The sequence below is a fragment of the Nansenia antarctica genome (assembly GCF_963989245.1).
Source record: "Nansenia antarctica genome assembly, chromosome: 10".
In the NCBI taxonomy this organism is placed as follows: domain Eukaryota; kingdom Metazoa; phylum Chordata; class Actinopteri; order Argentiniformes; family Microstomatidae; genus Nansenia; species Nansenia antarctica.
Genome location: NC_137680.1, coordinates 5,532,642 through 5,560,141, shown reverse-complemented (window position 1 = coordinate 5,560,141; position 27,500 = coordinate 5,532,642). Strand labels below are relative to the sequence as shown.

At 45.0% G+C, this 27,500-nt stretch overlaps 4 protein-coding genes across 6 annotated transcripts in view; 1 reads left to right on the top strand and 3 right to left on the bottom strand.

The window, feature by feature from the left end:
- Positions 1–359, bottom strand: part of LOC308166283 (uncharacterized protein) — a gene marked incomplete at both ends in the record, with an annotated part of 438 nt that extends 79 nt beyond the window's left edge. Inside the window, one exon of the mRNA XM_080540551.1 lies at positions 54–359. Coding sequence (XP_080396677.1) covers positions 54–359 — 306 coding nt within the window. The remainder of the gene's footprint in view (positions 1–53) is intronic.
- A 1,502-nt stretch (positions 360–1,861) lies between these two features.
- anapc15 (anaphase promoting complex subunit 15) lies at positions 1,862–3,577 on the bottom strand. 3 transcript variants are annotated; one of them, XR_013937688.1, is made up of 3 exons: positions 3,436–3,577; positions 2,532–3,154; positions 1,862–2,379 (listed from the first exon to the last, which is right to left on the bottom strand). XR_013937688.1 is itself a non-coding variant. In XM_080540243.1 (3 exons), exons 1-3 carry the CDS (start codon positions 3,559–3,561, stop codon positions 2,599–2,601), a joined length of 333 nt encoding a protein of 110 aa, XP_080396369.1. In that variant the 5' UTR covers positions 3,562–3,577; the 3' UTR covers positions 1,862–2,598. The 3 variants fall into 3 exon arrangements, 2 of the variants coding, with proteins under 2 accessions (XP_080396369.1, XP_080396368.1); XM_080540243.1 differs by having other exon boundaries at positions 1,862–2,613; positions 2,963–3,154; XM_080540242.1 differs by having other exon boundaries at positions 1,862–3,154.
- Positions 3,578–15,325: 11,748 nt separating this feature from the next.
- On the top strand, positions 15,326–22,231 carry rcvrn2 (recoverin 2; the record flags this gene model as incomplete). Its single annotated transcript, XM_080540239.1, has 3 exons — positions 15,326–15,706; positions 21,655–21,766; positions 22,143–22,231. The coding sequence occupies 3 exons, from the start codon at positions 15,326–15,328 to the stop codon at positions 22,229–22,231; spliced, it is 582 nt and encodes a 193-aa protein (XP_080396365.1).
- Positions 22,232–25,788: 3,557 nt separating this feature from the next.
- LOC308166282 (germ cell-specific gene 1-like protein) overlaps positions 25,789–27,500 on the bottom strand; it is a gene marked incomplete at both ends in the record, with an annotated part of 6,402 nt that continues 4,690 nt past the window's right edge. Inside the window, 3 exons of the mRNA XM_080540550.1 lie at positions 25,789–26,176; positions 26,513–26,624; positions 27,398–27,499. Of these exons, the coding sequence (XP_080396676.1) occupies positions 25,789–26,176; positions 26,513–26,624; positions 27,398–27,499 (602 nt within the window). The remainder of the gene's footprint in view (positions 26,177–26,512; positions 26,625–27,397; position 27,500) is intronic.

The window sequence follows — 27,500 nt, the reverse complement described above, 5'->3', positions numbered from 1 at the left end:
TTTATCTTCCTCCTCCTCTTCGTCAGCAGCCGATACAACACCACCCCTCCCACCAACCCGAAACTGACGGCCAGAATCACCAATCCTAGCCCGAGCAGGTTTGTCATCCCACCCCCTGCCTGGTTAGACAGGTTCCATAGTGCCAAGGCCACCACACTAATGCCAATCAGAGTGCCCCAAACGCTGAAGGCCAGCGTGAAGCAGCCCCAGGACAGCTCCGCGCCACCAGTTATCACAGTGATGCCTACTACAGAGACAACACCGTTTGGTAGGGTCACTGTCTCAGTCCTGGGGTCATAGGTCACAGCAGAGGAGGCAGGGGAAGCAGCAGAGAGAGCAGAGGGATCAAGGGTTTCCATATTTGTCATAATGTTTCTTTTGCTTTTTCTTTCTTCCTCCTCAGAGGTGTCTGTCCATATTCCTATAACTCCTTCTTGAGGTGTCTCTCTTCTCTTGCTGCTCAATCTGTTTGGTCGTCAGTCCTGTGCTCAGTCCTGTGTTACACACCGGCACCAATCAAATGGGGATATTTTCACATAAGTGTGCAGTACTTATTGTATTAAAAAAAAGGTTGAATTTAATTATATGATCCTGATCCAGCAGAATGAACTGCATCTGCTCCTACCAACTAAGATCAAAATACGTGAGAAATTAGCATATTATATAGACAACAATCTACCACCTTTATTTTATATAGAAAATATATAATTATTCGCAGATTAGAGATCTTGAGATTTAAGTTACAAATTATTATTATTATGACATTTACCGCTGGCACCCAACAAAATTCCTTCAACAAATACCAAAAAACATTTAGGAAAAAGACAGTTATACTGTATATAGCGTAGTTTTAGACAGATACAAGAAAAAGACTCACCTCATTAGTTTATTTTCAATGTTTCAATGTTGATGCCAGACCACAGGGGGTGATGAGTAAATGGATAGTAATTTAAATTCAAGATAAAAGTCCACTTGAATGGGTATATGCGTCTTCAGTGAACGCCAAATGATGTTGACCCTGCCTTTGGTGCGACTCTCTACAAGTGTAGAAGTGTAGGACCTGGTTGCCTACCACCTTTATCAAGTGCGTCACGACTTGGGGCCTACAAAGATGGCGGATGCAGATGTTATGATTGTTGTTATCATTTGTTTGTTTTTGTCATTCTTTCTATTCAGTAGGAATGTCACGTCTGTCATTAAGCATCATTATGACCCATTAACTGGTATTTATCTAAACCCCCTCCCTTCCTCCACCCCCCCTCCCTCCCTCTCCCAAAACCCTAACCCACCAAGTCATTGTTTGGGTAGAGAGAAGGTTTTTTTGTTGTCATAATGTTTCTCTCCTACTTTCCCAGTTCTGTACTATTCTACAGCAAAAAAAAAAGGCCTGAGCATAGATTGCTTTTTCCTGCTATGACTGACAGATAGATAATTCACTTACTTACGTAGTCTATGTATTGTTGTAAGTTGCTTAGGCGAAACTCTTTACATTTGGGACAAAACTCTTTCCATTATTGGCATTATTGTTAGACTAAATTAACTGTGAATTATAAAATAGAACTCATAAAAACATAAACATTAAAGATAAAAAAATGTCACATAACAAAACTCCCTTACATTTTAAGCATTTAGCAGACGCTTTTATCCAAAGCGACTTAGTTACAACAAACACATTTGATTAAGTAAGTGAATCATCTGTCCACCATAGCAGGACTGGTAGTAATAGTCATTTATGCTCAGGCCTGGGGCCATTGGCAGTCGTCGTGCTAGACGTGATCGGTCAGAGGACAAGACTGGGAGTTGGGCTCTCTACCTCCTAATGTTAAAAAAATATAGGCTAGCTCAAGTGTTTAACAGTTTATTGTCAGTCACACACTGATACTGTAAACACACTGACTGAGAGAACACACACACACACACACACACACACACACACACACAGAGTGCTTTCCCAATGCTGTTTGTTAGCCTACATTTCACACATGGCTGTGTGAGAGAGTGGGTGAGTATAACATCAGCAGATAGTTCACAACCCTAGGAGTCCGTGATTCCCAATCCAAATAGATGAGCACAATCCAGCAGCAGTGTCTCAGTGTCTCAGTGTCTCATTCTCCATCACAGCATGGTACGCTGGCTGCAAAGTAGTGGACAAAAAGAGACTGCAGAGAGTGGTGAAGTCAGCAGAAAAAATAATCGGCTGTCCCCTGCCCTCCCTGGATGACGTGGCACGCTCTCGGTGCCTCTCCAGAGCAGGAATGATTCTTAACACTAGAACAGCCGTGCCTTTTTACATACTACTACCTACTGCCTCTTTAGAATGTAAATCTGCTACTTACACACAACGACCGCTAGTTGGCCGCTTGTAAATTAGCCTGCTTCCTACACAGAAAAACAGAAAAATAGCTTTATATTAGCTTATCTTGATGTGATTTTGAAAATGTAAGGATACTGGGTGGTAGAACGCACATATCTAAAAAAAGTCATGGAAGGAGGGTCCTGAAATTTGATCGACAAAAAATGTCTTTACTCACAGGGGTGAAATGGCCCCTCATGGCTGTTCCAGTGTTAAAGACCACCTCCACCCTGGTCACCACCTGTTCAGCCTGATGCGCTCTGGAGTGAGGTACAGGAGCATAAAGGCTAGAACAAACAGGCTGTCCAACAGTTTCTACCCATGGGCCATCAGAACACTGAACAATAGACATAAGACTTGATATATAATATGATATTATCTTTATCTTATATGTGTATATGTTTGTGAATATGTGAATATGTTTTCTGTTTTTTTGCACCTTCGGAAGAGCCACTACAATTTCATTGTATAGGCAACTGTACAACGACAATAAAGTCTATTCTATTCTATTCTATTCTACTCAGAGGGACCAGGAAGATGGATCAATTAACTCTGGTCAAATCAAATCAACCACTGGTCCTGGTCTTGTTCCGCTCCCTCCATATCCACCTCGTTGATCTCTCCGTCGTCGGGGGACTCGTTGTAGTCGTTCATCTCGTCCATGTCCTGCATGTCCTCCTCATCTTCAGAATCTTCCTCACTGTCCTCCTCATCCTCATCATCCTCTTCCTCCTCCTCGTCGAACGTCTCGAAGATGGGCTTCCCGATGGGCATCAGGTTGTTGTCCTTCTCAGCGATGCTCTGTATGAATGAATGAATGAATGAATGAATGAATGTATGAATGAATGAATGGTCTTTATTGTCATTAATACAGTACAGGTACCATACAACGAAATTTAGGAGGGGGGGGCTCCCCTGGTGCTAGGAAAAAGACTAAAAACAAGAAGGGAAAAGAGCTGGTTTACATAAATAAAGGCTATATACACTATCCACTATACTATACTATACAAATAAAACACTGTGCTGTACTCTATGCTATGCTATAAATATCCTAACATTTCCTATCTCTGAACCTTGTGTACCTGGAGCCAGGTCTGGTGCTGTTGCTCCTGCTGGTGCAGCTCGGTCTCGTCCACGCAGGGCCGGTCCAGGTTGAACCACAGAGACTCCGTCATCCGAGGGAACAGCGACGGGAACAGCGTGGACATCTCTGGGCTGTGACTGTAGTGTACAACATGTAAAAAATAGTATATTTGAAAATGACTCCCAAACCGGAAACCGGTGTTCACTCATAAATGTTCCTATTCTCCACACGTGTCCCTTATCAGACGCGTTCTGTTTTGTCTGAGAGATATTATATTATATATAATATTGTCTGTGTTTCGTGTAGCGCATTCGCACGGGGGGGAAAAAGTGAATTAGAAATGCAAGCACTGACCATAGATTATAGACATTATAATATAATATAATTATACGGTATTGACCAGCATTGAGTAAGGAGAGCACAGAGAGATAGAGAGTTCATGGCTGTGTGTTATTATGGACTCTGATTGGGTCACAGCCTGTGTTGATCCCGCCTCCTGCAGGTTGACGTAACTGCTGGTGTTTCTGTTTCACGTACGTAATACGACTAGCATACTACTCATACTAGATATGACGTAGATTTGAGTATGCGAGAGCGTTCACACTGTACAGTATGCGAGATTTGAGTATGCGAGAAATTGAGTATATACTATATTTTCGGAATAATTTAAGTACGATACGACTGGACACTTCTGGAGTACTGGATCCCCAAAATGCATTGCGCGTCCAGGGTTGCCAGATGGGGCGTGTTACCGCCGAATGGGCTACTGGATTTAGAGGTTATAGAAAGTTTAGGCTGTAAATTGTCAATCCCATCTGGCAACCCTGTGCGCTTTCAGTCAAACTTACATACAAACTTGTCATACAGCTGTTGTTTACATTGTCCGTTAGCCTGGGGACCGAAAGCTTGCAATAAACATAGTTTTTTGCACAGATTTGAGTGTGCAGATGTTGCTTTTTTGCACTCTATTTGATACTCTTCAGCTGCAGCACCCCAGCTAAGTCTGATCACGGATGAGCGGTGGTATTTTCACTATACTGGGAATTAACATGGTGATATGCATTCTTAGACAAGGGCAAGCCGGCTACGTCGTCATGATTACAAATATGCCACTTGAAATGCATGAAATGTGTGTCTTACACACACGTTCGGCTAGTATTAGACTGCTTGTAGCCCAATCACGAATGATCCCACTAGCTTCAGACGGACAAGTTGGTTGTAGTGCTTGCTGCAGCAAGCCCACAATATGTTATTGGTCATATATATTTATTTTAATCATGTTCTTTTACCAACTGCTAAGACAACAATATAGTAAGCTAGTTACTTGAGCTAGCTAAAGATATTGGCCCCCCCAATAATAATAATAAGTATGGTGTAGTGACTACATTATGGGTTCATGTTCTCCTCTTACTGTTGGTTGTGTAGTGGGAGGGAACCAGTTCTGGCACTAGGGGCAGAGGGGAGGATTATTAACGTTGCACCTTCCTGTTTAGATACACGAGTTTTGGTAACCATTTTTCTGGTCCTGTACTGAGAGTACAAGTTGTTGTTTTGATTAAACAGTTATCATTACGTTGCCTACGTCTTTCCTTTTTCCTCCGGCACTACACTGGTGACCCGACGTGGATTTTTGTTAACGTAATTGTGTACGAAAACCAGCGACGAACATTACAATCCTGCAAAATGTCCGGGCGAGGAAGACGTTCAAACCAGCGGCAGCCATCACCATCCCCTGTCAGGGTAACGCGTGGTGCGCACACTCCCACTCTCAAGCTACCAGAATTCTGGGACTCAACGCCTGCTGCATGGTTTGCTATTGTAGAGGCACATTTCAATAAAAGTGACATCGATGACGACGACGACCGGTACAACCATGCTGTGGCAATGTTGGGCAGCTCCACCGCGGCTCGAGTGGTAGGTTTTTTGTCTGCTCCCCCGACGACGAACAAATATGAGCGCCTCAAGGCCCTGCTTCTAGAGACATTTGAACTGTCCACTGCGGAGAGGGTGCGTCGCCTATTTGCCATGTCGGACTTGGGTGACGAGAGGCCTTCTGCGAGCATGGAGAGGATGCTAAACCTGCTCGGTACAGAAGACCCCATGATCCTCTTCACAGAGCTGTTCATGCGCACATTGCCAGCTCAAGTTAGGATGGCGCTGGCCAACACCGCCATCATGGAGCCCCGCGCCCTGGCCAGGGAGGCGGACCGGTTCGTCTTGGCCATGCCTCAACGGTCCCCCGACCTGCTCGCTCCCGCGGCCGCCCCGCCACCCGACCGTCGCAGGAGAGCGAAGGATGACGCCAGACCTTCTGGCCAGCAGGGTAACGCTGCGGGCCATTGTTTCTACCACGCCACTTTTGGCGCCAAGGCCAAACGGTGCCGCTCACCCTGCACCTTCGGACCGACGGGAAACGGCGGGGCCGGCGCTCAGTAGTGGCCCTGAGCGCTGGCGTCACCAACAGGCTGCTCTTCATACAAGACACCGCCTCTGGTCGCAGTTTCCTTTGTGACACAGGTGCCCAGTGGAGCATCATTCCGGCAGAGAGATCGGATATGGCGAAGGAGGAGCGTGGTCCGCAGTTGGCAGGCGCGGACGGCACACCTATCTGCTCTTACGGCACTAGGGCGGTGGACGTGTGCTTCGGAGGGCAATGTTTTTCGTGGGATTTTGTCATAGCGGCTGTCACATTTCCCCTCCTTGGTGCGGATTTTCTGTGCGCCCACAACCTGTTGGTGGACGTGGGGAACAGGCGCCTGGTCAACTCACAGACTTTCGCTTCATTCGCCTGTACGCAGGGGGAGGCGGTCTACAGCGGGTGGTCCAATACGCTCGCCGAAAGTGACCAGTACCTTCGGCTGCTCGCCGAATTCCCCGACCTTACCAAGCCCACCTTCTCCGCGCCCACGGTGAAACACGGAGTGGAGCACCACATCGAGACCGAGGGGCCTCCCCTCCACGCCAGGGCCAGGCGCCTCAACCCGGAGAAGCTGGCCATCGCCAGGGCGGAGTTTGCGCATATGGAGCAGGTGGGCATCGTTCGGCGCTCGAGCAGCCCCTGGGCGTCTCCCCTGCACATCGTCCCTAAGTCAGACGGCGGGTGGCGCCCATGTGGGGACTACCGCCGCCTCAACGACGCGTCCAAGCCTGACCGCTACCCGGTCCCACATGTCCAGGACTTTTCAGCGAACCTGGCAGGCAAACGCTTCTTCTCCAAAGTGGACCTGGTACGGGGGTACCATCAGGTGCCGGTGCACCCCGAGGACGTCCCTAAGACGGCCGTAATCACGCCATTTGGGCTCTTCGAGTTTCTGCGGATGCCGTTCGGCCTGAAGAACGCGGCGCAGACCTTCCAACGCCTCATGCACTCGGTGCTCCGGGACCTACCATTCCTCTTCGTCTACTTGGATGACATCCTCGTCGCAAGCACCACGGAGGAGGAGCACCTGTCCCACCTCCGGGCCCTTTTCACACGGCTCAGCCAACATGGGCTGATTGTCAATCCGGCGAAGTGTGAGTTCGGACGGAACGCCATCGACTTTCTCGGGCACCGGGTCTCCGCAGAGGGGGTGACCCCCCTCCCCTCGAAGGTAGAAGCTGTCGCTGCTTTCCCGCGCCCCAGCACAATCAGCGAGCTCAAGGGGTTCATCGGGATGGTAACCTTCTACTATCGCTTCCTCCACCACATCGCTCACATCCTGCGGCCTCTGTACGATGCCCAGAAGGGCAAGACTCTGAAGCAGCCGGTGGACTGGACGGCGGAGCGTGTCAAAGCCTTTCAGGACACCAAGGCGGCCCTGGCCCGCGCTGCCATGTTGGCCCACCCCTCGCCCTCGGCACCCACTGCTCTCACCACGGACGCCTCTGACTTTGCTGTGGGAGCGGTGTACGAACAGTGGGTTGGGGACGCCTGGCAGCCTCTTGCATTCTTCAGCCGCCAGCTGTCTCCCAGAGAGCAAAGGTACAGCACATTCGACAGGGAGCTCCTCGGGCTGTGGCTTGCTGTCAGACACTTCCGTTTTTTACTGGAGGGCCGCGAGTTTACGGCCTACGTGGACCACAAGCCACTCACGCACGCCATGTCCAAGGTGGCGGAGCCGTGGTCCGACCGCCAACAGCGCCAGCTCGCCTACATATCCGAGTTCACCACAGACATCCAGCACGTTGCTGGGAAGTCCAACCAGGTCGCGGATTGTCTCTCCAGGGCGGTGGTTGGTGCGGTCCAACTGGGTTTGGACTACGCGCGCATGGCTGCAGACCAGGCCGCCGACCCCGCCGTCCAGGCTCTCAAGTTGTCGGACACAGGACTGCGCCTAGAAGAGGTGGTTTTCGGTGACGCAGGGGCCACGCTCCTGTGCGACGTCTCCATGGGTCAGCCACGACCGGTGGTCCCCGCCAACTGGAGGCGCCCCGCCTTCGAGGCGATACACGGCTTGTCTCACCCTGGTAGGAAACCGTCCTCACGGCTGGTGTCAGAGAAATTCGTCTGGCATGGGCTCAAGAGGGATGTGAGGGCCTGGGTTGACACGTGCATCGCCTGCCAGCGCGCCAAGGTGCATCGACACGTCAAGGCCCCCCTGGAGCAGTTCTCTGTGCCTGAGCGGAGGTTCGATCATGTAAACGTGGACCTGGTAGGGCCGCTGCCCCCCTCGCACGGATACACCTATCTCTTTACCATGGTGGACAGGACGACTCGCTGGCCGGAGGCAGTTCCGCTCTCCTCAACGACAGCCCCCGACCTGGCCCGGGCGTTCATCGCGGTGTGGGTCTCCCGCTACGGCACCCCTGCTGATCTCTCCTCTGACCGTGGCTCACAGTTTACTTCAGAGCTGTGGGCAGCGGTGGCGGAGAATCTGGGGGTCAAGCTCCACCGCACAACCGCCTATCACCCGCAGGCGAACGGGCTCTGTGAGCGTTTCCATCGATCCATGAAGGCCGCCCTTCGAGCCAGCCTCACGGACAGCGACTGGCTTGACAAGCTGCCGTGGGTCATGCTGGGGCTCAGGACAGCGCCTAAGGAGGACCTCCAGTCGTCGTCCGCTGAGCTGGTGTTTGGACAGCCGCTGCGGGTCCCCGGTGACTTCATTCCCAAGTCAACGGAGCCCTGGTCCGCCGCCGCTCAGCGCGCCTCCCTGCTGGACAGCGCCAGGACCTTCGTCCCGGTCCCGACTACGCAGCATGGTGTCCCTACTTCGAGGGTGCCCCCGGAGCTGCACTCAGCGAGGTTCGTTTTCATTCGTCATGATGGCCACAGGACTCCACTACGTCCTCCTTATGACGGGCCTTTCCGTGTCATCGAGGCCGGAGCCAAGAACTTCATGGTTGACATGGGGGGTAGGCCTGAGTGTGTGTCCGTTGATCGCCTCAAACCGGCCCACTTGGACCTTGAACTGCCCCTGGACTTGGCCCTGCCACCGCGCAGAGGCCGGCCTCCAGTCCTACCTCCCCTGCCGCGCCCTGGCCATTCCCCCCTCCGACCCCGACAACCCCCCGCAGCTCGCGAGCCCCCGGTCGTCGCTGCCCCCCGTCCTTCCCTGCAGGAGGACGTGATGGGCGATGTCACACCTCCTCCCGCACCTCCTGACTTTACCTACGATCGTAGGGGCCGGGCCATACGCCCTCCTCGCCGTGAGGATTTCCAATATTGAGGTGAACACTGGGGGGGCTGGTGTAGTGACTACATTATGGGTTCATGTTCTCCTCTTACTGTTGGTTGTGTAGTGGGAGGGAACCAGTTCTGGCACTAGGGGCAGAGGGGAGGATTATTAACGTTGCACCTTCCTGTTTAGATACACGAGTTTTGGTAACCATTTTTCTGGTCCTGTACTGAGAGTACAAGTTGTTGTTTTGATTAAACAGTTATCATTACGTTGCCTACGTCTTTCCTTTTTCCTCCGGCACTACAATACCACCAATAACAATACTGTTCCTACTACTTTGTAGTAGTAGGAACACTGATTAAAAAAAAAATCTGACAGTAGGTTTAACATACCACATATAGTAGTGGACCAGTATATGGAATGCCATTTTTATATTGTGTCGTAAAACATTTGATAAATGTTTAATTAACACAATGGTAAATGCAGAATACAGAATATACACCTACCCAAGTCAGGAGTTAGTACCCCTTCTCCCACCAACCTACTTCACCCACACACCCACACACATTTTGAGTGCAAACCAATAAGATTGTATTTTGAATTAATGAATTGCGATTTAATGAACCAACTAAGTCAGCCAACAAGGCTGGATGGTTACTTGTGTTAATAATAGTGTTAATAATAATAATAATAATAATAATAATAATAATAACTTTATTTGTATAGCACTTTACATCAAAGTGCTTTACAATAGGTAAGCAGTTTAAAACAATTTAAAAGAACTATTTAAATTTAAAAACACACAATTTCGCAGCACAAATACAACCATTTTAAACAAAATTAAAAACAACTATTTCAATTTAAAAACACACATAATTACAACAGCACAAATACACAGCCTATGACACGTAGACAACAGAAAACAGGTGGGTCTTTAACTTGTTTTTGAACACTTTCACTGATTCTGCTGTATTAATGTCCAGGCCAGGGTGGTATTCCATCAACGTCACTGACTCAGCAGCTTCACGCTAGTCCAGTTTAGAGGGTATAGGTCAGTGGTCAGGGGTTGTTTTTGTGAGGAGGGGTAAGTCTATCCAGGCAGGGGCGGTGCAGGGTGCTGGCGATTGTAATTGGCTCAGGGTAGGATGGGCAGGGCAGGGCAGGGCAGGGCAAGGATAATCCAATAGATGGACTCACTTGGTATATTTATAGAGAAGGGTTCCAAATCCTGCTTTGAGGAGAGTGGGCAAGAATCACTAGCTATGGGTAATTGGTGGAGAAAGATTAGGAGTAGGAGGGGTAAGAGAGAAGATTGTTGTTTACGTGAACTAAACTGTACAGACGTTATCAACCATTTATCCAATCAAGCAATGTGTTTTTGCCAAGAAGCATTCCAGCCATTCCGATATCAAGCGACCTGCGTCCCTAACTACTATAATAGTTTCAAGAACTACTTTTATAGGCAGAGAGCATAAACCAATACAATATATAATGAAAAAACCCACTAGCACCATTGCTTGTGGTCAGAATTGTTGTCAAAATGTGTGTAAACCTGGGGGGTATTCCATCAATGTCCCTAAAGGAAAATCCAGGCTTATTTTGATAACTCGCGAGAGTTATTAAAATAAACCTAGATCTTCCTTTAGCGACGTTGATGGAATACCCCCCTGATGTATAAAAACAATAACAGATTAAATTAGTAGCCCGGCTAAAATATGCATTGTCAAAAAAGTTCTAGAATCTAGAATCTAGGTTGCCCCCAACCCCAATTCAGTTAATACGATCGGCTTAAAACAACAGAAAAGCCTGCACATGGAATTTGGAACTCCCAAGTGCTTTATTCCACCAAACAATACAGCAAAGAGGTAGCCGTTGTCAGGTCAGACACATGTTCTTCCAGGCTAAACCAAAAACGTAGAGGGAGAGGGAGGGAATGGGTAAAGTCCAGTCAAGTCAGGTCAAACAAAACCAAGAGGACGGTGAAGAGAGTGTGGTAGGTCCTACCAAAGTCCACTGTCAAAGCACATGCTGCTGGATGGAGAGAGACTAAAGAGTCTTGAAAGATGACAGAGAGAGAAGGGTACAGGGGCAAAACAGGGAAGGATGGATGGAGAGAGAGAGGGGGAAGAGTTAGGAGGGAGACGAGAAGAAGAAAAGGCTAAAGGAGCAGATTGGGGAAGGGGACAGGGGCAAATCCAAGCTTCCTTAGAAGGCTTGTGCAGATGGCAGATTTAGAATTAGGAGACAGTGTGTAAGCTAAACCCATTTTAATACCATTAACCAGAGGTACAGAGGATAGTCTCTTACAAAAACAAAATCAATTACGACTCACTGTAAGTAGATTCTTGATCTAGAGAATGGTTAACTGCTGTGGATTCAACAAGTTGAATCAACAGCAACAAGTTCAATCAACATCAACAAGTTGAATCCACAGCAGTTTCCTGAAAATGTTGTAGCTAACATGATACTTTCTCTCATCTCCTGCCTCCATGAAATAAAATGACAGAACTCATGGTTGTTGCGCCCAAGACCCTCCTTCAAAAGATCAGTAACCTCGTCCTCACCATTGACGGCTGTTCCATCTGCCCCTCCTCGGAGGTCAGGAACCTCAACCTTGCCTTTGAACCCCACATGCAGTCAATGGTGAGAAGATTGTTGTTTACGTGGACTAAACTGTACAGACGTTATCAACCATTTAACCAATCAAGCAATGTGTTTTTGCCAAGAAGCATTCCAGCCATTCCGATATCAAGCGACCTGCGTCCCTAACTACTATAATAGTTTCAAGAACTACTTTTATAGGCAGAGAGCATAAACCAATACAATATATAATGAAAAAACCCACTAGCACCATTGCTTGTGGTCAGAATTGTTGTCAAAATGTGTGTAAACCTGGGGGGTATTCCATCAACGTCCCTAAAGGAAAATCCAGGCTTATTTTGATAACTCACGAGAGTTATTGAAATAAACCGAAATCTTCCTTTAGCGACGTTGATGGAATACCCCCCTGATGTATAAAAACAATAACAGATTCAATTAGTAGCCCGGCTAAAATATGCATTGTCAAAAAAGTTCTAGAATCTTCAAGAGTTCAAGAATCTTTCTAAGACAGGTAGTTCCGTCAAAGTGGTGTTGCGCTAGAATGACGACACCTGACGTAACACTACGCCCCCAACCCCGATTCAGTTAATACGATCGGCTTAAAACAACAGAAAAGCCTGCACATGGAATTTGGAACTCCCAAGTGCTTTATTCCACCAAACAATACAGCAAAGAGGTAGCCGTTGTCAGATGAGACACATGTCTTCCAGGCTAAACCAAAACGTAGAGGGAGAGGGAGGGAATGGGTAAAGTCAAGTCAAGTCAAGTCAGGCCAAACAAAACCAAGAGGACGGTGAAGAGAGTGTGGTAGGTCCTACCAAAGTCCACTGTCAAAGCACATGCTGCTGGATGGAGAGAGACAAAGAGTCTTGAAAGATGACAGAGAGAGAGAAGGGTACAGGGGCAAAACAGGGAAGGATGGATGGAGAGAGAGAGGGGGAAGAGTTAGGAGGGAGACGAGAAGAAGAAAAGGCTAAAGGAGCAGATAGGGGAAGGGGACAGGGGCAAATCCAAGCTTCCTTAGAAGGCTTGTGCAGATGGCAGATTTAGAATTAGGAGACAGTGGTAAGCTAAACCCATTTTAATACCATTAACCAGAGGTACAGAGGATAGTCTCTTACAAAAACCAAATCAATTACGACTCACTGTAAGTAGATTCTTGATCTAGAGAATGGTTAACTGCTGTGGATTCAACACAACAAGTTGACAACAACAAGTTGAATCCACAGCAGTTTCCTGAAAATGTTGTAGCTAACATGATACTTTCTCTCATCTCCTGCCTCCATGAAATAAAATGACAGAACTCATGGTTGTTGCGCCCAAGACCCTCCTTCAAAAGATCAGTAACCTCGTCCTCGCCATTGACGGCTGTTCCATCTGCCCCTCCTCGGAGGTCAGGAACCTCAACCTTGCCTTTGAACCCCACATGCAGTCAATGGTGAGAAGATTGTTGTTTACGTGGACTAAACTGTACAGGCGTTATCAACCATTTAACCAATCAAGCAATGTGTTTTTGCCAAGAAGCATTCCAGCCTCCTCGGAGGTCAGGAACCTCAACCTTGCCTTTGAACCCCACATGCAGTCAGTCACCAAGTCTGCCTTTTTCCATCTCAAAACCATCTCCTGTCTCCGAACTACAATTATTATTGTGTTTTAAGTTATTTTTTCTGAGTGGGGCAGTCCCACTCATATTTTTCATTTTTATTGACAGTTTCAGTGAAGATTTAGACAGGAAGGATGGGTGAGAGAGAGAGGAGAGATGACATGCAGGATATGTCCCTGGCCGGAATCGAACCGGGGACCCTGCGGTTACATGGTCAGCGCTTAACCCGCTACGCCACCTAAGCGCCCCCCCCGAATTACACATTTTTATTATTATTATCTATCAAAAATGAGATACCACCTCGTATTGATAACCAGGATGGAAAGATATTGATCATGCCACTCCCATATGCCACAACTTTAATCTTAGTCTTGACTGTAATATGTAAAATTGTATTTGACCAGATACAATGCTATTTCTGTATGAACAATTTAACAAGCAACTACCAGCACGCTTATAGGTAAGGACACTCAACCTGCACAGCGCACTGGCTCCCCATAGAAGCTTCGGACATCTGTGTGCCACCCTCAAGTGCAATGGTGCAGTGGAGCTCTTTAACCAAACCATGAAGAATGAACTTGGCACTGCACATACAGTGCTACGGAATTCACACCTTTCTATCTTGCTCATAGAAGCATACGTATCCCTGGACATTCTCCATGAGAGCTCTCTTGCACCAAAGCAAAGGCAGCCCCCTAGCTCGCCAAGCTAGTATGCAGCTTCTCTGCAACAGAAACTGCAACTGTGTTTTTCAAGATCAAATGATAAGGCAAAACAAGCACAAAAACATTACTATGACAGTTCTATGACAGTTCTCCCCCTTCGCCATCGGAGATCTGGTATTGGTGGACGACCCAGCACATCAACTTCACAAACTTGCCCCATGTTGGGTTGGCCCTTTTACTATAACCACATGAAGCCTTCATGCCACATGGGTTAGGTTTGTTATGGGAAGTCTTTAGTGTGTACATGGAGAGAGATAATCCATGCATCATGCAATCCATGTATCATGTTGTCACTAAAGTCTCATCTATGCACTGAGTCAAGTAATGTGCAAACATTAACATGTTTAATGAAAATGCAGTATATGGTATTTAACTCAATGCATTACTAAACACAATAAAACAAGTTAAGTCATTATCATTTTAATTGGGAACTGTTGACACAATTATTAAGAGAACCCGAATTGGTACAATACCCGACCCTAACAACATCTCTCAGCACATTAGTACAGCACTCATCTCATAGTAGTACCGACCACTATCTCTATATCACTATCAATAGAAATAGAGAAATAAAGATTATTATTATTATAGTGACATAATAAGTCCAGTCCAGACCAACACAGAGGAGAGACTGACAGTGAACAGAGAAGATGCAGACTAGAGGGTTAATTTGAGCCAAAAGCTCAGCCACCTTAAATCCTGCATTAGCTGACTTAACCAGCCGTCAAAGATACCAGTCTAATTCCACCCCCCTTCTTCTCAACTTATCCCATCTCTCTCTCTCTCTCTCTCTCTCTCTCTCTCTCTCTCTCTCTCTCTCTCTCTCTCTCTCTCTCTCTCTGTCTCTCTCTCTCTCTCTCTCTCTCTCTCTCTCCTCCCCCTCTCTCTTTCTCCCCATCATCCATTTGAACGTCAACTCTCCACCCTTAACCTATCGCTTTATCCTCTCTCTACTGCTCACGTAGGTAAGTCTTGCTTTTCTTCTTCTACGTCTCTTTGTGTTTTCCTCTCAGCAGTACAGCAGTACCAGTTAGTGGTGCCACATTGTGGAAAAGTTCAGTTACAATGTCATAGTGGAGATCTACATGTCTGTCTGACAGAATCTATTTATATCGATTTCAGGGTACTTGAAACTCGGCTGGACCACCTCGTCAGTGTAAGCAAAGGGATTTGGGAGAAAACATACAAAAGAGATATAACAAGGGATAGAGAAGAGCCACGGCACTAGGGGGATTACTAGACATTGGTTAGTGACTCAACCAAGGGATAAAGAAGAGGGCAGCAACCTGTAGACTACTTTCCCAGAGCCCATTTCAGAACTTCCCAGAGTCCAGCGTGAGAGAGTTCAAACACCTCACCATGGGGAACACCAAGAGCAGTGCCATGTCCAAGGAGATCCTGGAGGACCTGAAGCTCCACACCAAGTTCACAGAGACAGAGCTGTGCCAGTGGTATGAGAACTTCCAGAAGCAGTGCCCTACCGGACGTATCTCGCCCGATGATTTTGAGAAAATCTACGACCGCTTCTTCCCGGAGAGTGAAGCCAAGTCCTATGCCCAGCACGTGTTCCGCTCATTCGACACGAATGAGGACGGAACACTGGACTTCAAGGAGTACATCATCGCACTGCACCTGACCTCTACTGGGAAGACGACGAGGAAGCTGGAGTGGGCCTTCTCCCTATTCGACGTGGACAAGAACGGATACATCACTAAATCAGAAGTGGCAGAGATCTGCCAGGTGAGATGGGGGATTAAGTTTGCAGTAGCATAACAAGCATGTTTTCAGATTCTGTTTGAAAAATTACCTTTCATTATTACCGTGAAAATAAGGGTAAATTCTATGTTAACCTCAGAAAACTAAGTCATAGAGCTTCAGAAGCACCACCAGTCATGCTCTTGAATTAGTCTTGAGCCATCCCGTACCAGCTAATGCGTAATCCCATTCCCAGACACTTACGCTCAATATGCTCGGAAGGTCTGGTGGGACGACACGGGACAACAAAGTTGGTCTTAGTTTATCCAATAGAGTTATCTGAAAAAAGGCAGAGCTCTGGCTTACCTCGTATCAATATCTCCCACAGCACCCCCCCCATTCGTGTGATTCGCGTGAAACACTTTACTCAGTAAGTTCACACGGACAAAGGCCAGGTTTGAATCATGGTATTCCAGGCTTATGCTGTATGCGCTGTGCACAATAGCCTGGGACAAGGTTAGCTAATGCAGTATGTCTGGATATAATAGATTCAGAGCTTTTGAGAACTTCGAGAAGGGAGAAGGAAATCTACAAACAGACACCTCTACCAACAAATCACAAGTTTGGGTTGGTGGGGGCTCAGAATAAGGGTGGGGGCATTGCATTCCCTATAAATCTAAATAACTTTCTGGGGCGCTTAGGTGGCGTAGCGGGTTAAGCGTTGGTTCGATTCCGGCCGGGGACATATCCTGCATGTCATCCCTCCTCTCTCTCTCTCACCCATCCTTCCTGTCATAATCTCTACTATATCTGTCAATAAAAAATGAAAAATACTCAGAAAAAAAATAAATAATAATAATCTTAATAGCTTTCTGTAGCTAGTGCAGACAGCTAACATTGGCAAGCCAAATTTTGCTTTTGAGGGGATGTTGACGATAAGACACAACCAGATTCGGATTACGGTTAACGAGAGAAGGATTTCCTGCGCGTCCATGTCCCTCCTCATCCATCTATAAAACAAGACGCAAGACAATAAGATCCCAGACGGTATGCCAGGAGCATATGTAACTTGTGGGTAGCAGCACGTCTGGCTCCATAAGACTCTCTGCTCTTGAATGATCCTAAATGAAAACCAATGATGTTTCACTTGAAATACCTTTCTCAAATGTTGGTTTGTCTATCTATCAAAAATTACAGAGCCCCCCTGGGGTCACATGGTAGAAAAAAAATATTTGATGTGTGAATCCGTTCCCTCGGTTTAGTAATTCGTTCCCTCGGTTAACCCTAACCATAACCCTAACCCTAACCCTAATGAATGACTAAATCGAGGGAACGAATGACTAAACAGAGGGAACGGATTACTAAACCGAGGGAACAAATTACTAAACCGAGAGAACAGATTCACACATCAAATATTTTTTTTCTACCATGTGACCCCAGGGGGGCTCCGTAAAATGTATATTTATCAACACTGTGGTTCTTGGAAAACAGCCATATCTCTCATATGCTATGTAAGCTCCAGTCCTAATCATCAATTAGCCAGTGTAGAGCTCTTACCCATTGGAGCCACCCAATCCTGATAATCTGTGGTCTTAATGGTTTAGCACCCAGCTATGTAGGCTACTGTACTTACTGTGGCCCCCATGTTGCTGTACTTATGGAGGGTCAAGTCATTTCCATTTTCCAAATAGCTAACACATAACACCACGTGTTTGCCTCAGGTGCACCATACCAATAACCTACTCTCAAATTCAGTTTAATGGTCAAAGAAAAACTATTTGGGTTATATGAGCTCATAAGAGCTGATTATTTGTCTCTGACTGTCAGACTATTTCTAAAAAACACTGATCTAAATGTATTGTGGGTAATTGGTTTCATTATACCAAGCAGATAGAATTAGTGTCTAATTGAGCTGCAGTCGGAGGTAATTTCAGCATGCGGTTTGGTCCCCCATGACACACATTAAGAAACACTGACTTTGACAAATACTGGGAGAGGTTAGGCTTTGCGGCAACATCAAGTTCAAGGTCGATATTGTGACAGCATCTCTCCCACTGTTGACAGATACGACCTCTGGTTTAGCGATCGGTACATACACTCACCGAACACTTTATTAGGAACACTATACTAATACTGGGTAGGGCCTCCCTTTGCTCTCAAAATAGCCTAAATTATTTGTGGCATCAATCAACCAACAGATGTTGAAAACATTCCTTTGAGATTCCGGTCCATGATGACATGATTGCATTGACATGTCATGTGCACATTTTTCAAGTGCTCTTTCAACCTGTGATCTCCCATTCTACCACATCCCAAAAGTGTTCTATTGGATTCAGATCCAGTGACTGGGAAGGCCACTGAAGAACACTGAACTCATTGTCATGTTCATGAAAACTTGAGACGACTTTTGCTTTGTGTACTTTACTGTACTGGCACAGAGATGTGTTTATTTCAATCAGATTATCCTTGCCAGGCAATGGATGGTACTGTATAGGGTGTTCAATCCCCCCCAAAAAATCAATGGGTAAAATGTTCGTGTTGTAATCCTCTGAGAAAGACAATGATCCAACCGCATGTCTCTATCACAATCCATTAAAAAGTAATTGGAGTGTTTACCCTTGCAGAATGGCCAACATTAGGCTACCTAATTCAACAGAGGCCAGAGAAAAAAAGGTAGAAAATCTGGAAAATAGCATCCCAACTCAGTGGCGTAGCGGACGGGCCCGCAAGCGACGCACCGCGGGGGGGCCCCAGCCACTAGAGGGCCCCCTAACATTGGATCCAAACTTTTTTTTTTTTTTTTTTTATAATTAAAAAAAAAATAAAACAAAGAAAATAAGTGGCCCTTCATTGTGTCAACCTTAATTTTAATATATAGGCCTATATTCAAAAATATATACATAGTTAGCCGTATCCAATAGCAACATGACTTTGACGTCACACGTAGGCAGCGAGACACAAGGAAAATGAGCAAGCGAAAATACAATACAAAGTACAATAATCATTCTTTAGGTGGTGGTAGATTCTCTATTCTGACATTATAGCCGCTATATGTGGGACTGTCGGTCCGATATTGTAAAAAAATTAAATAAAAAATTAATGTTTACGGAAGTACATGTCTCAAGTATTATCTCGGCGGTTAGTCGAGTGAAAGAAAAACAACATACAGATGATAATTCACACAATATAATACCACGAAAGCGTACAGCACTAAACAATAACATTTATTTGGGCAGCATCATACTCAAACTCAGGCAGAAGGGCAGGGTCCGGCCAGGTTCACAGTCACAGGCTGTCAGTGCATCATACAGGTACATAATTCAGAATGGTTAGGCTATATATAGCTGTTTCTTTTTCTATTCTACTATTCTATTCTACTTCTGCTGTCTGCGTCTCCCTGGGTATTCCTAGACCAGATGGCAAACAGTAAAGAAATGCCACAATATACCAGGACTTAAGAAACGAGATGTCCAACAAAGGATTGGATGTTTACAGATATCGCGCTGCTGTGCACACCACACTTTGTTAAAAGAAATAAAGCTTGTACTTTTCTACTTATAATACATTCTACTGATGTAGTGTAGTCTACCATTTGGTTTTAATTATTGCTCTCACTTGTTTGTACCTTTTGCTAAGTCAAGCATTTAGAATGTAGAGTGCATATTGCGAAATTTCGCAACGTCAATAACGCATCGGCCTCTAAAAAACGCACGTTTTTTTTTTTTTTACTCCGTTGCGAAAGGGCCCCCACCGCCACCTTGCGGGGGGGCCCCGGGATTTTGCGCTACGCCACTGTCCCAACTAATAAACACTAAATACTAAATACACTAAATAAACACTCTAACCCGCATTATAGTCCAGGGCAGGCTCACTCTCGTTGAACTCATCTTTCTTCTCGGATCCGCAGGACATAAACAAGACAGAAGGAAGACAGATATCGATTTTGAGACATGACGTAGTATTTTACGTTTTATTTTATTTATTTTTTATATGTGAACTCCCTGCTGTATAGTCTAAACTATACATGGCTGAAGGTGGGGAGGAGGAGTGAGAGGGAGCCTCTTCGTGACGTTAGAATTATAAGGTTCTATCTCCATTTTTGTCAAAATCGAGTTTTTTTACATAATCTGATCCATTAGGTGTTTATTAATGCCTGTGTGGTGTTATTTTTAAAATGACATTTTTTAAATTGACATTTTTGAGTTAGTAATTAATAAAATACAAAGGTTCCATCTCACAAAACATAATGGAATGTAAAAACGTTGACACTCAATATCTCTGAACTACCCTAAACGGAGATAGAAGTTAGAACCTTTCTAAGGTTTCTAATTCTAAGCTCACGTCTTGGTGTTTGGCCTGTGGCCTGAGTTTTGGCCCTAATCCACGTTAATCTAGGTGTTAAGTGTGGGAGATGAGTGGTTCCTGTCTCTATGTGGGACACACAATGACCCTAAAGTGCACAATTACCCACAATCTGTTGGACTTAAATTGGCTCCAGATAACTTGTTGAGTTCATATGGAGAAATTACACTGCAGGATCATAATCTAATTTGGGGGAAATTAGTTGGATTTGGTTGTGTTTTTGAAATGTGTACCATTATTGAAAAAAACACAGGATTGTGATGTATGCATTCTGTTTTCAGTGCACACAGTGCAGGTGATTATGTTGTGCGAGGAGTGCTGTTGCAATATATCTGAATGGTATTCAATAGTATCACAATTACATTGTCCTGATGATTATGTATCATATACATATATTTCTTTATTACAGTATGTGGAAGACTCACGTTATGTAGCTCCACCTGAACTGATGCATTGAAAACAATGCACTAGTATCCAGCAGTAGAATAGTAGAATTATGGAAATAACAGGGGTGCAAACTTGTCACCTTTCGGCGAAATTCACAGTTTTTACCTCAAAACAGGTCACCGTGAATCGTGTAGATCTGCCCCAAAAATATTTGGGGGGTGGGAGGGGTTCTACGTTCTACAAGGTCTACGACAGGGGCCTACATCTACTCTTTGTTTCTTTGTTGTCAGGCAGAAAAATTGTTGTCACCTTTTCCGGCCATCACCAGTTTACTTCCCTGAATAAGCACACAAGCTCTAAAACCTATAGGCTAATCTGTCAGACTCCTCCTCTCTAGTGAAGAAATGTGTTCACTTCAGCTCAGTATCCCAATATAATGGAGTACTGCACCAACCAATCAGAGAGGCAGGAGAAGCACCAACCAAACAGAGACCTACCTACTACCTACAGTATAGACTATTATAATTCACATGCCTGAAGACTGATACTAATGGCACAGGTACACGCACATGCACATCCACAGCACACACACACACACACACACACACACACACACACACACACACACACACACACACACACACACACATTCACAGTACACACACGCACGGACACACGCACATTCAGAGCGCATGCACGCATTCAGACCATGTACATTCACAACACACACAAACACTCACACAGACACTCACTTACTTACACACAAGTAAATTAATACATCACACTTTCAAGTACAAAAACTCCTAACAATTGTCTTGTCTCACATCCTTCCCTCCTCTCTCAGTATATGTGGTAGAGCTGGTGTCATTTTACTTGGTATGAGGGTTGATGGTAGTGTACTAGTGCACTACTTCAAAGCCTGCGTCTCTCTCTCTCCTCTCTCTCTCTCTCTCTCTCCCTCACTGTGTAAGGTAGAGAGATGAAAGGGATATGGAAAGTTAGATCTTTACCTTTTCTTTTTACTGTTTTCCCCTGCTTTTATATTCATTCTATGCATGTATATGTTTTTATATATGTTTTTTATTCACTCTCTGTTCTTATTCCTGTTGTAAAGCACTTTGAGCTGCATTTCTTGTACGAAAGGTGCTATATAAATAAAGCTTTACTTACTTACTTACTTACTCTCTCTCTCCCCTGTCCCCCTCCCTTTCTCTCTCCCCCTCTCCCCCTCTCCCCTCTCTCAGGCCATCTTTAAACTAATCCCTAAAGACGAACAGGCCAAGCTAGCTAAGGACGAGAATACACCAGAGAAGAGAGCCGACAAACTCTGGTCTTTCTTTGAGAAAGGAGAAACCGGTAAGAGAGGAACACACACACACACACACACACACACACACACACACACACACACCTCAGTTCAGAGCAGGTTGTCTTGGGATGCAGTCTTACATGAGAGAGCCTTCCTTCTAATGGAACAAACGAACAGCCACCTGGAAATGAATTCCCTACCAAAGCATTACTTTCCTTATGCAACTAAATGCACAGCCATAAACAATCGCAAAACACACAAATCACATCCATAACCTGTTCTACTTTACATTACTTAGCACCTACTCTGACACCCTCTCTCTCTCTCTCTCTCTCTCTCTCTCTCTCTCTCTCTCTCTCTCTCTCTCTCTCTCTCTCTCTCTCTCTCTCTCTCTCTCTCTCTCTCTCTCTCTCTCTCTCTCAGACCGATTGGCGGAGGGAGAGTTCATCAAAGGGGTGATTGAGAACGAGGAAGCCATGCGTCTCATCCATTACCAACCCGCCCAGGAGTAGATTCATCCCTCCTTCTTCTTCTTCTTCTTCTTCTTCTTCTTCTTCTTCCTCCCATGTTTTTCCCGCTCACACACTCCCTTCCCTTATACCATATAACTGTCTTTGTATTCCATCCTTCTTCTTCTTCTTCTTCTTCTTCTTCTTCCCATGGTCTTTGTTGCTCACTCTTGACTTATTTCTTTCCCGCTCACACACTCCCTTCCCTTATACCATATAACTGTCTTTGTATTCCATCCTTCTTCTTCTTCTTCTTCTTCTTCCCATGTCTTTGTTGCTCACTCTTGACTTGTTTCTTTCCCGCTCACACACACACACACACACACACACACACACACACACACACACACACACACACACACACACACACACACACACACACTCCCTTCCCTTATACCATATCACTGTCTTTGTATGATGGTGTTCTGTCCCTCCCTCCTGTGTAAATACTCTTCTTTATACAACAGTTAGTTCCGACCAAGTCATTTGATTGGACAAGAGGCATTCCATGAGTGCTGATATACAGTATAACAGCACTGGGACTTTTAACTATATGTATCACTCCGATACAAAGTAGCTAGCCTGCAGATGTTTGTGTTCAGGTTACTAGGCAACAACAGTCCAGTTGCGGAACTATTTTTTGTTGACGGAGCCAAAATAAATGATTAAATAAACAAATAAATCATAATCTGTTGTCACTTATTATTGTTAACTAATAAATCGCGCTGTAGAACTGTTGTATAAAAGCAATATCACACTCGAGGTCGTGCTGTTATACTGAATATCGGCCTGCGGCCTCGTACCTATGACCGAATCACAGCCGTGCTGATATTCAGTATAACACACTCCCTCTCGTGTGATATTGCTTAAATGGCCTCACCTATAATCACATGAAAGAAATCTTACAGTTTTTTCCCAACTGCTTAAACACTTTTCCTGAAACTAAGCTCAATTTCTCAAAACTCTAGACAATGCACATTACAATTACATTACATTACATTACACAATACAGACATTTTGTCTATCCAATGAGCAGAGTCATACAGTAAGCTATAAACTATCAACTATAGTTGATACCTGAGGCCTCTTTTATGCTCTGACACATGATTGTAAGTGTTTTGCCAATTGAGGTGAGAAGTGAGTAAGACCAATTGGTAATTAGGGTGTGGCATTTTGGAGGCCAGTGTTTTGCAGGTAAACAAAGTGTGGTAAATGATGCGATTTGTTTATAGAGGTTTGCAAAAATGTGATTTAGAATTGCTATTTGAGTGAAAACAATGGAATTGTGCTTAGAGTTTAGCAGTCTGGAGTCTTGTTGTTAATACACGAGCCTCAGGTTTTCAGACTTGTGCATAGTTCAATTCTTTGTGTGTATACAATGGAGAAACACTGTAATTAGGACACAAATATATTTTATTTATGTATATTGATACACCACTACCATCCCAGCTGGATATTGTCCTGTATAGAGTTGAATTGGAATTGAATTTCTGGTATTTGGTGAAATAACGGGTGTATATTATTTTTTGTCTTGAATGCACACGTATCAGATAAATGTTCATTCTAATAAAGTTATTTTGAAGAGGCTCTCTCAACAAGGATCCCTTTATGTGTTCAAGTGCGATAGATTGAAACAGCTGCTTGAAACTGAAAATGGGTAGAATGAATATCCAACCTTGGTTCTGGTGGTGGGTTTTTGATTTTTATCCTCCAACTGTCTTATAGTTTTCAACCAAAGAGCTGTACACTGTATTGCAGATTAAAGGTTTTCTCATAAATTGTGTGATGCAAAAACCTTCTATTCATCTTCTCCTGTAATGTGAGTACTACCCCTGAGTGTGTGTGTGTGTGTGTGTGTGTGTGTGTGTGTGTGTGTGCGTGCGCGCGCGTGTGCGTGTGTGTGTGTGTGTGCAAATTCTTCTTTGACCTAAAAAATGCTCAGCGCAGAAATGCACTGTAGGGTTCCAAAAATGACAAAATGTTTGCTACATGTATTTATATCTGTCATTCACACACAAAGGATATTGGTCTTATATTTATTTTTAATCATATTTACACATGGTCACATAATCCAGGATTATTGTGTCTGTCAGCATGATCACACATACTGTAGATGAAAATATGGGTCATATTGCAGTGCAGTTCTGACCAATACGGTCTTATGTGTCTGTACAGGATGTATGCACGTTTGATATGTGTATATTTCTGAATGAATATTGTTCTGTACGCATATGTACTCCTGGTTTTGTGTGTTAGGATTGGTGCTTTTGTATTTGTGTGGGTCTGTGCATGTACTATACATGCATGTGCGTGCTTAAGTGTGTGTGCATGTCTGCTCTGTATTTCCTTCCAACCCCCCATCACCACATCCCACCCTGCTGTACGTCCATCCCTCCTCAGTCATTCTCTCCCTCTTTCCACTCAGGATTACTGAGTAATACTGAGTAAGATTACATAGTCTTCTGTTCAACATGGGAAAGCAGATTTGTCCAAATCTCTGTAATCTTTACATCTCTTGATGTCGGTGTCTCTTTATTCCTCTATGTGTCTCTCTGTTGATCTGTAGGGATACTGTGTCTTGTGTCCTTTAATTGTGTATACTGAATGAATGGAATGGACTTTATTGTCATTGCTACAGTACAGGTACCAAACAACGAAATTTAGGAGGGGTGGCTCCCCTGGTGTTAGGAAAGGAAAAAAAAAAAAAAAAAACTTTAAAAAAAAAAATCACAAGGGAAGGAGTGATTTTTTTTTTAAAAGTGTGTTTTTGAAAGTGTGTTTAAAAGTGTGTTTTTGTGAAAAGTAATTTCTTGATTCAGAGTCAGCACAAACAAGTGCCTAGCCCCTACCCGATCATAAGATACAAACATAAGATACAAACTACTAAGAAACCATCCAATCTTTGTAGAAAGAGAAGGGGTTAGTGAGCGATTTATGACCTCCATGTATGACCTCATCAACATGGGAGGGGAGGTAGCATCAACTACAGTGGAGGTACTACAGACAGAAAGATAGGGAGATTGAGATTGGATCTATATTTTAAAGTAAATGCATCAGTACGACTTCAAACATAGATATGATTTATTGGACATTCTAATATTAGGTGACAGCTTTGTTTCTGCAGGACAGCAACATGAGAGCAGGACCCCATTCAATCAAATGTGAAATGATAGTAAGAGGTGATTGTCATGAGACATAGGGAACGGTAGGAGTTCAACTGAAGATATAAGGATTTCCAACACACAAACACTTGAACAGAAATATAATGTATGTACAGACATAGGCTACACATCTCTCACCATAGGCACTATAATTGACAGACTGAGACACACGCATCTACAGTATATGCTGTCCCAATAAAGCAGAAATGCCCTGAAAACATATTTAAAAGTAATACAAAAAGCTTGTTTCTCTCATACATTTCTCTTATGTTTATGTCCTTCAACACATTTTCTCTGTTTCACTCTTTTTAGAGATTAGGGTCCCTTTATTCACATAAAGCGGACTACATTACCCATAGTTCTCCTTTGCTCCCATTAGCCCCATCCATCCGTCCTCCTCTAACAGGGTGAATCAGCTCTGTCCATGGCACCCTCCATCTCATCCATCTCTCTCTCACAGTCCTCACAACCATCTGACCCACACCCCCCAATCAGAACCATTGTTGGTGGTACGTCCCCATTACCCACATTCCCCACTCCCACTCCCACCACACTCCCATCCGGGGACCACGCCACGTCGATCATGCCGTCCGGGTACTGCAAAAGGTCGGTGACAGAGTAGAGTCCTCCCCCCCCGGGGACCACGTCGTCGTAGGAAGGGGCCAGGCCAGCTCTGGCTTCCTCTAACCGGAGCTGTTTGCGACGGAGCTCGATGATGGTCTTGGTGTAAGAGTTGAGGGTGAAGACTGCCGATCCCATACAGCAACTGAAGGAGATCCACGCCAGACTGTGGAGAGAGAGGACAGGGAGTGGGAGAATCACTAGGAGAGTAACGCTATGTTCCAGTTATACTATGCACAATCGTTAGTGATTCCTATGACCGTGTATACAGTACAGACATTGTGCATGTACGTGCACGCTTGCATCACTTTAAACATACACATCTCACTGTATGAAAGTTGGGTCTTTGCATTTAGAGATTGGTCCTATTTCATAACCATTTTTGCAGATTGCTAGTTGGAACCGGTATTACAGGAAACCTTTATGTGTGTGTGTGTGTGTGTGTGTCTGTGTGTGTGTGTGTGTGTGTGTGTGTGTGTGTGTGTGTGCACAAAAGACGTACGCAAACGACCAGCCGTAGTCCCAGGTCTGGGGCCTCCAGTCTTTAGGACCGACGATGACCGTCATCTGGAACACCGTGGTGTACATCATGTGGGCCACCATCCCCATCAGCCCTGGGGTGGGACAGAGGTGACAAGAACAAAGACAGAGGAAAACGTGGTGATGAAAGTCAGCAAGTAAGTCTTCTGACTAGAGAAAGGTTCAGAGAGAAATGACACTTACAAACACTTTATTATGAACACCTTCTGTACCCCTTCAGGTGGTGTGGGGAAAGTTGTCTTGGCACACTTTGGGCCCGTTAATACCAATCAATCATCGCTTGAAAGCCACAGCCTATTTGAGTTTTGTTGCTGACCATGTGCAACCCTTCATGGCCACAATGTACCTATCTTCTAACGGCTACTTCCAGCATGATAATAATGCACCATGTCACAAAGCAAAAGTCCTCTCAAACTGGTTTCATGAACATCACAATGAGTTCAGTGTTCTTCAGTGAACCTTCCCAGTCACTGGATCTGAATCCAATAGAACACCTTTGGGATGTGGGAGAACGAGAGATTCACACAGCTTGAAAGTGCATCTGAAAAATCGACAGGAATTGTGTGATGCTCATGATGATCATCATGGACCAGAATCTCAAAGCAATGTTTTCAACATCTTGTGGAATCAATGCCACAAAGAATTGAGGCTGTTCTGAGAGCAAAGGGAGACTATCAGTATAGTGTTCCTAATAAAGTGTCCGGTGAGTGTTTTCCGGTGAAGAAGAACCAGGAAGATATAGAGGAGGGGAGGCTTGGTGAGAAAATAGGAAATAGGTCCAGAGGGATGAAGAGGGGGGGATGGATGGAGAGAGAGAGAGATAGAGATGGAAGTGTAGAGGTCTTACCTGAGAGGACAGTGCACATGGCAGCATAGGCATTGATTTTGAGTGCATGCATTTCCTTGTGGGCACACAACACCTCTAACCACATCAACAGGAAGCCCATCCC

Bases quoted from the DNA above. Each gene is read 5' to 3' on its own strand.
- anapc15 (XM_080540242.1), bottom strand. From the start codon at position 3,561: ATGTCCACGCTGTTCCCGTCGCTGTTCCCTCGGATGACGGAGTCTCTG. The intron at 3,155-3,435 runs GTACACAAGGTT...TCATTCATACAG, and splicing joins AGCACCAGACCTGGCTCCAG to AGCATCGCTGAGAAGGACAA.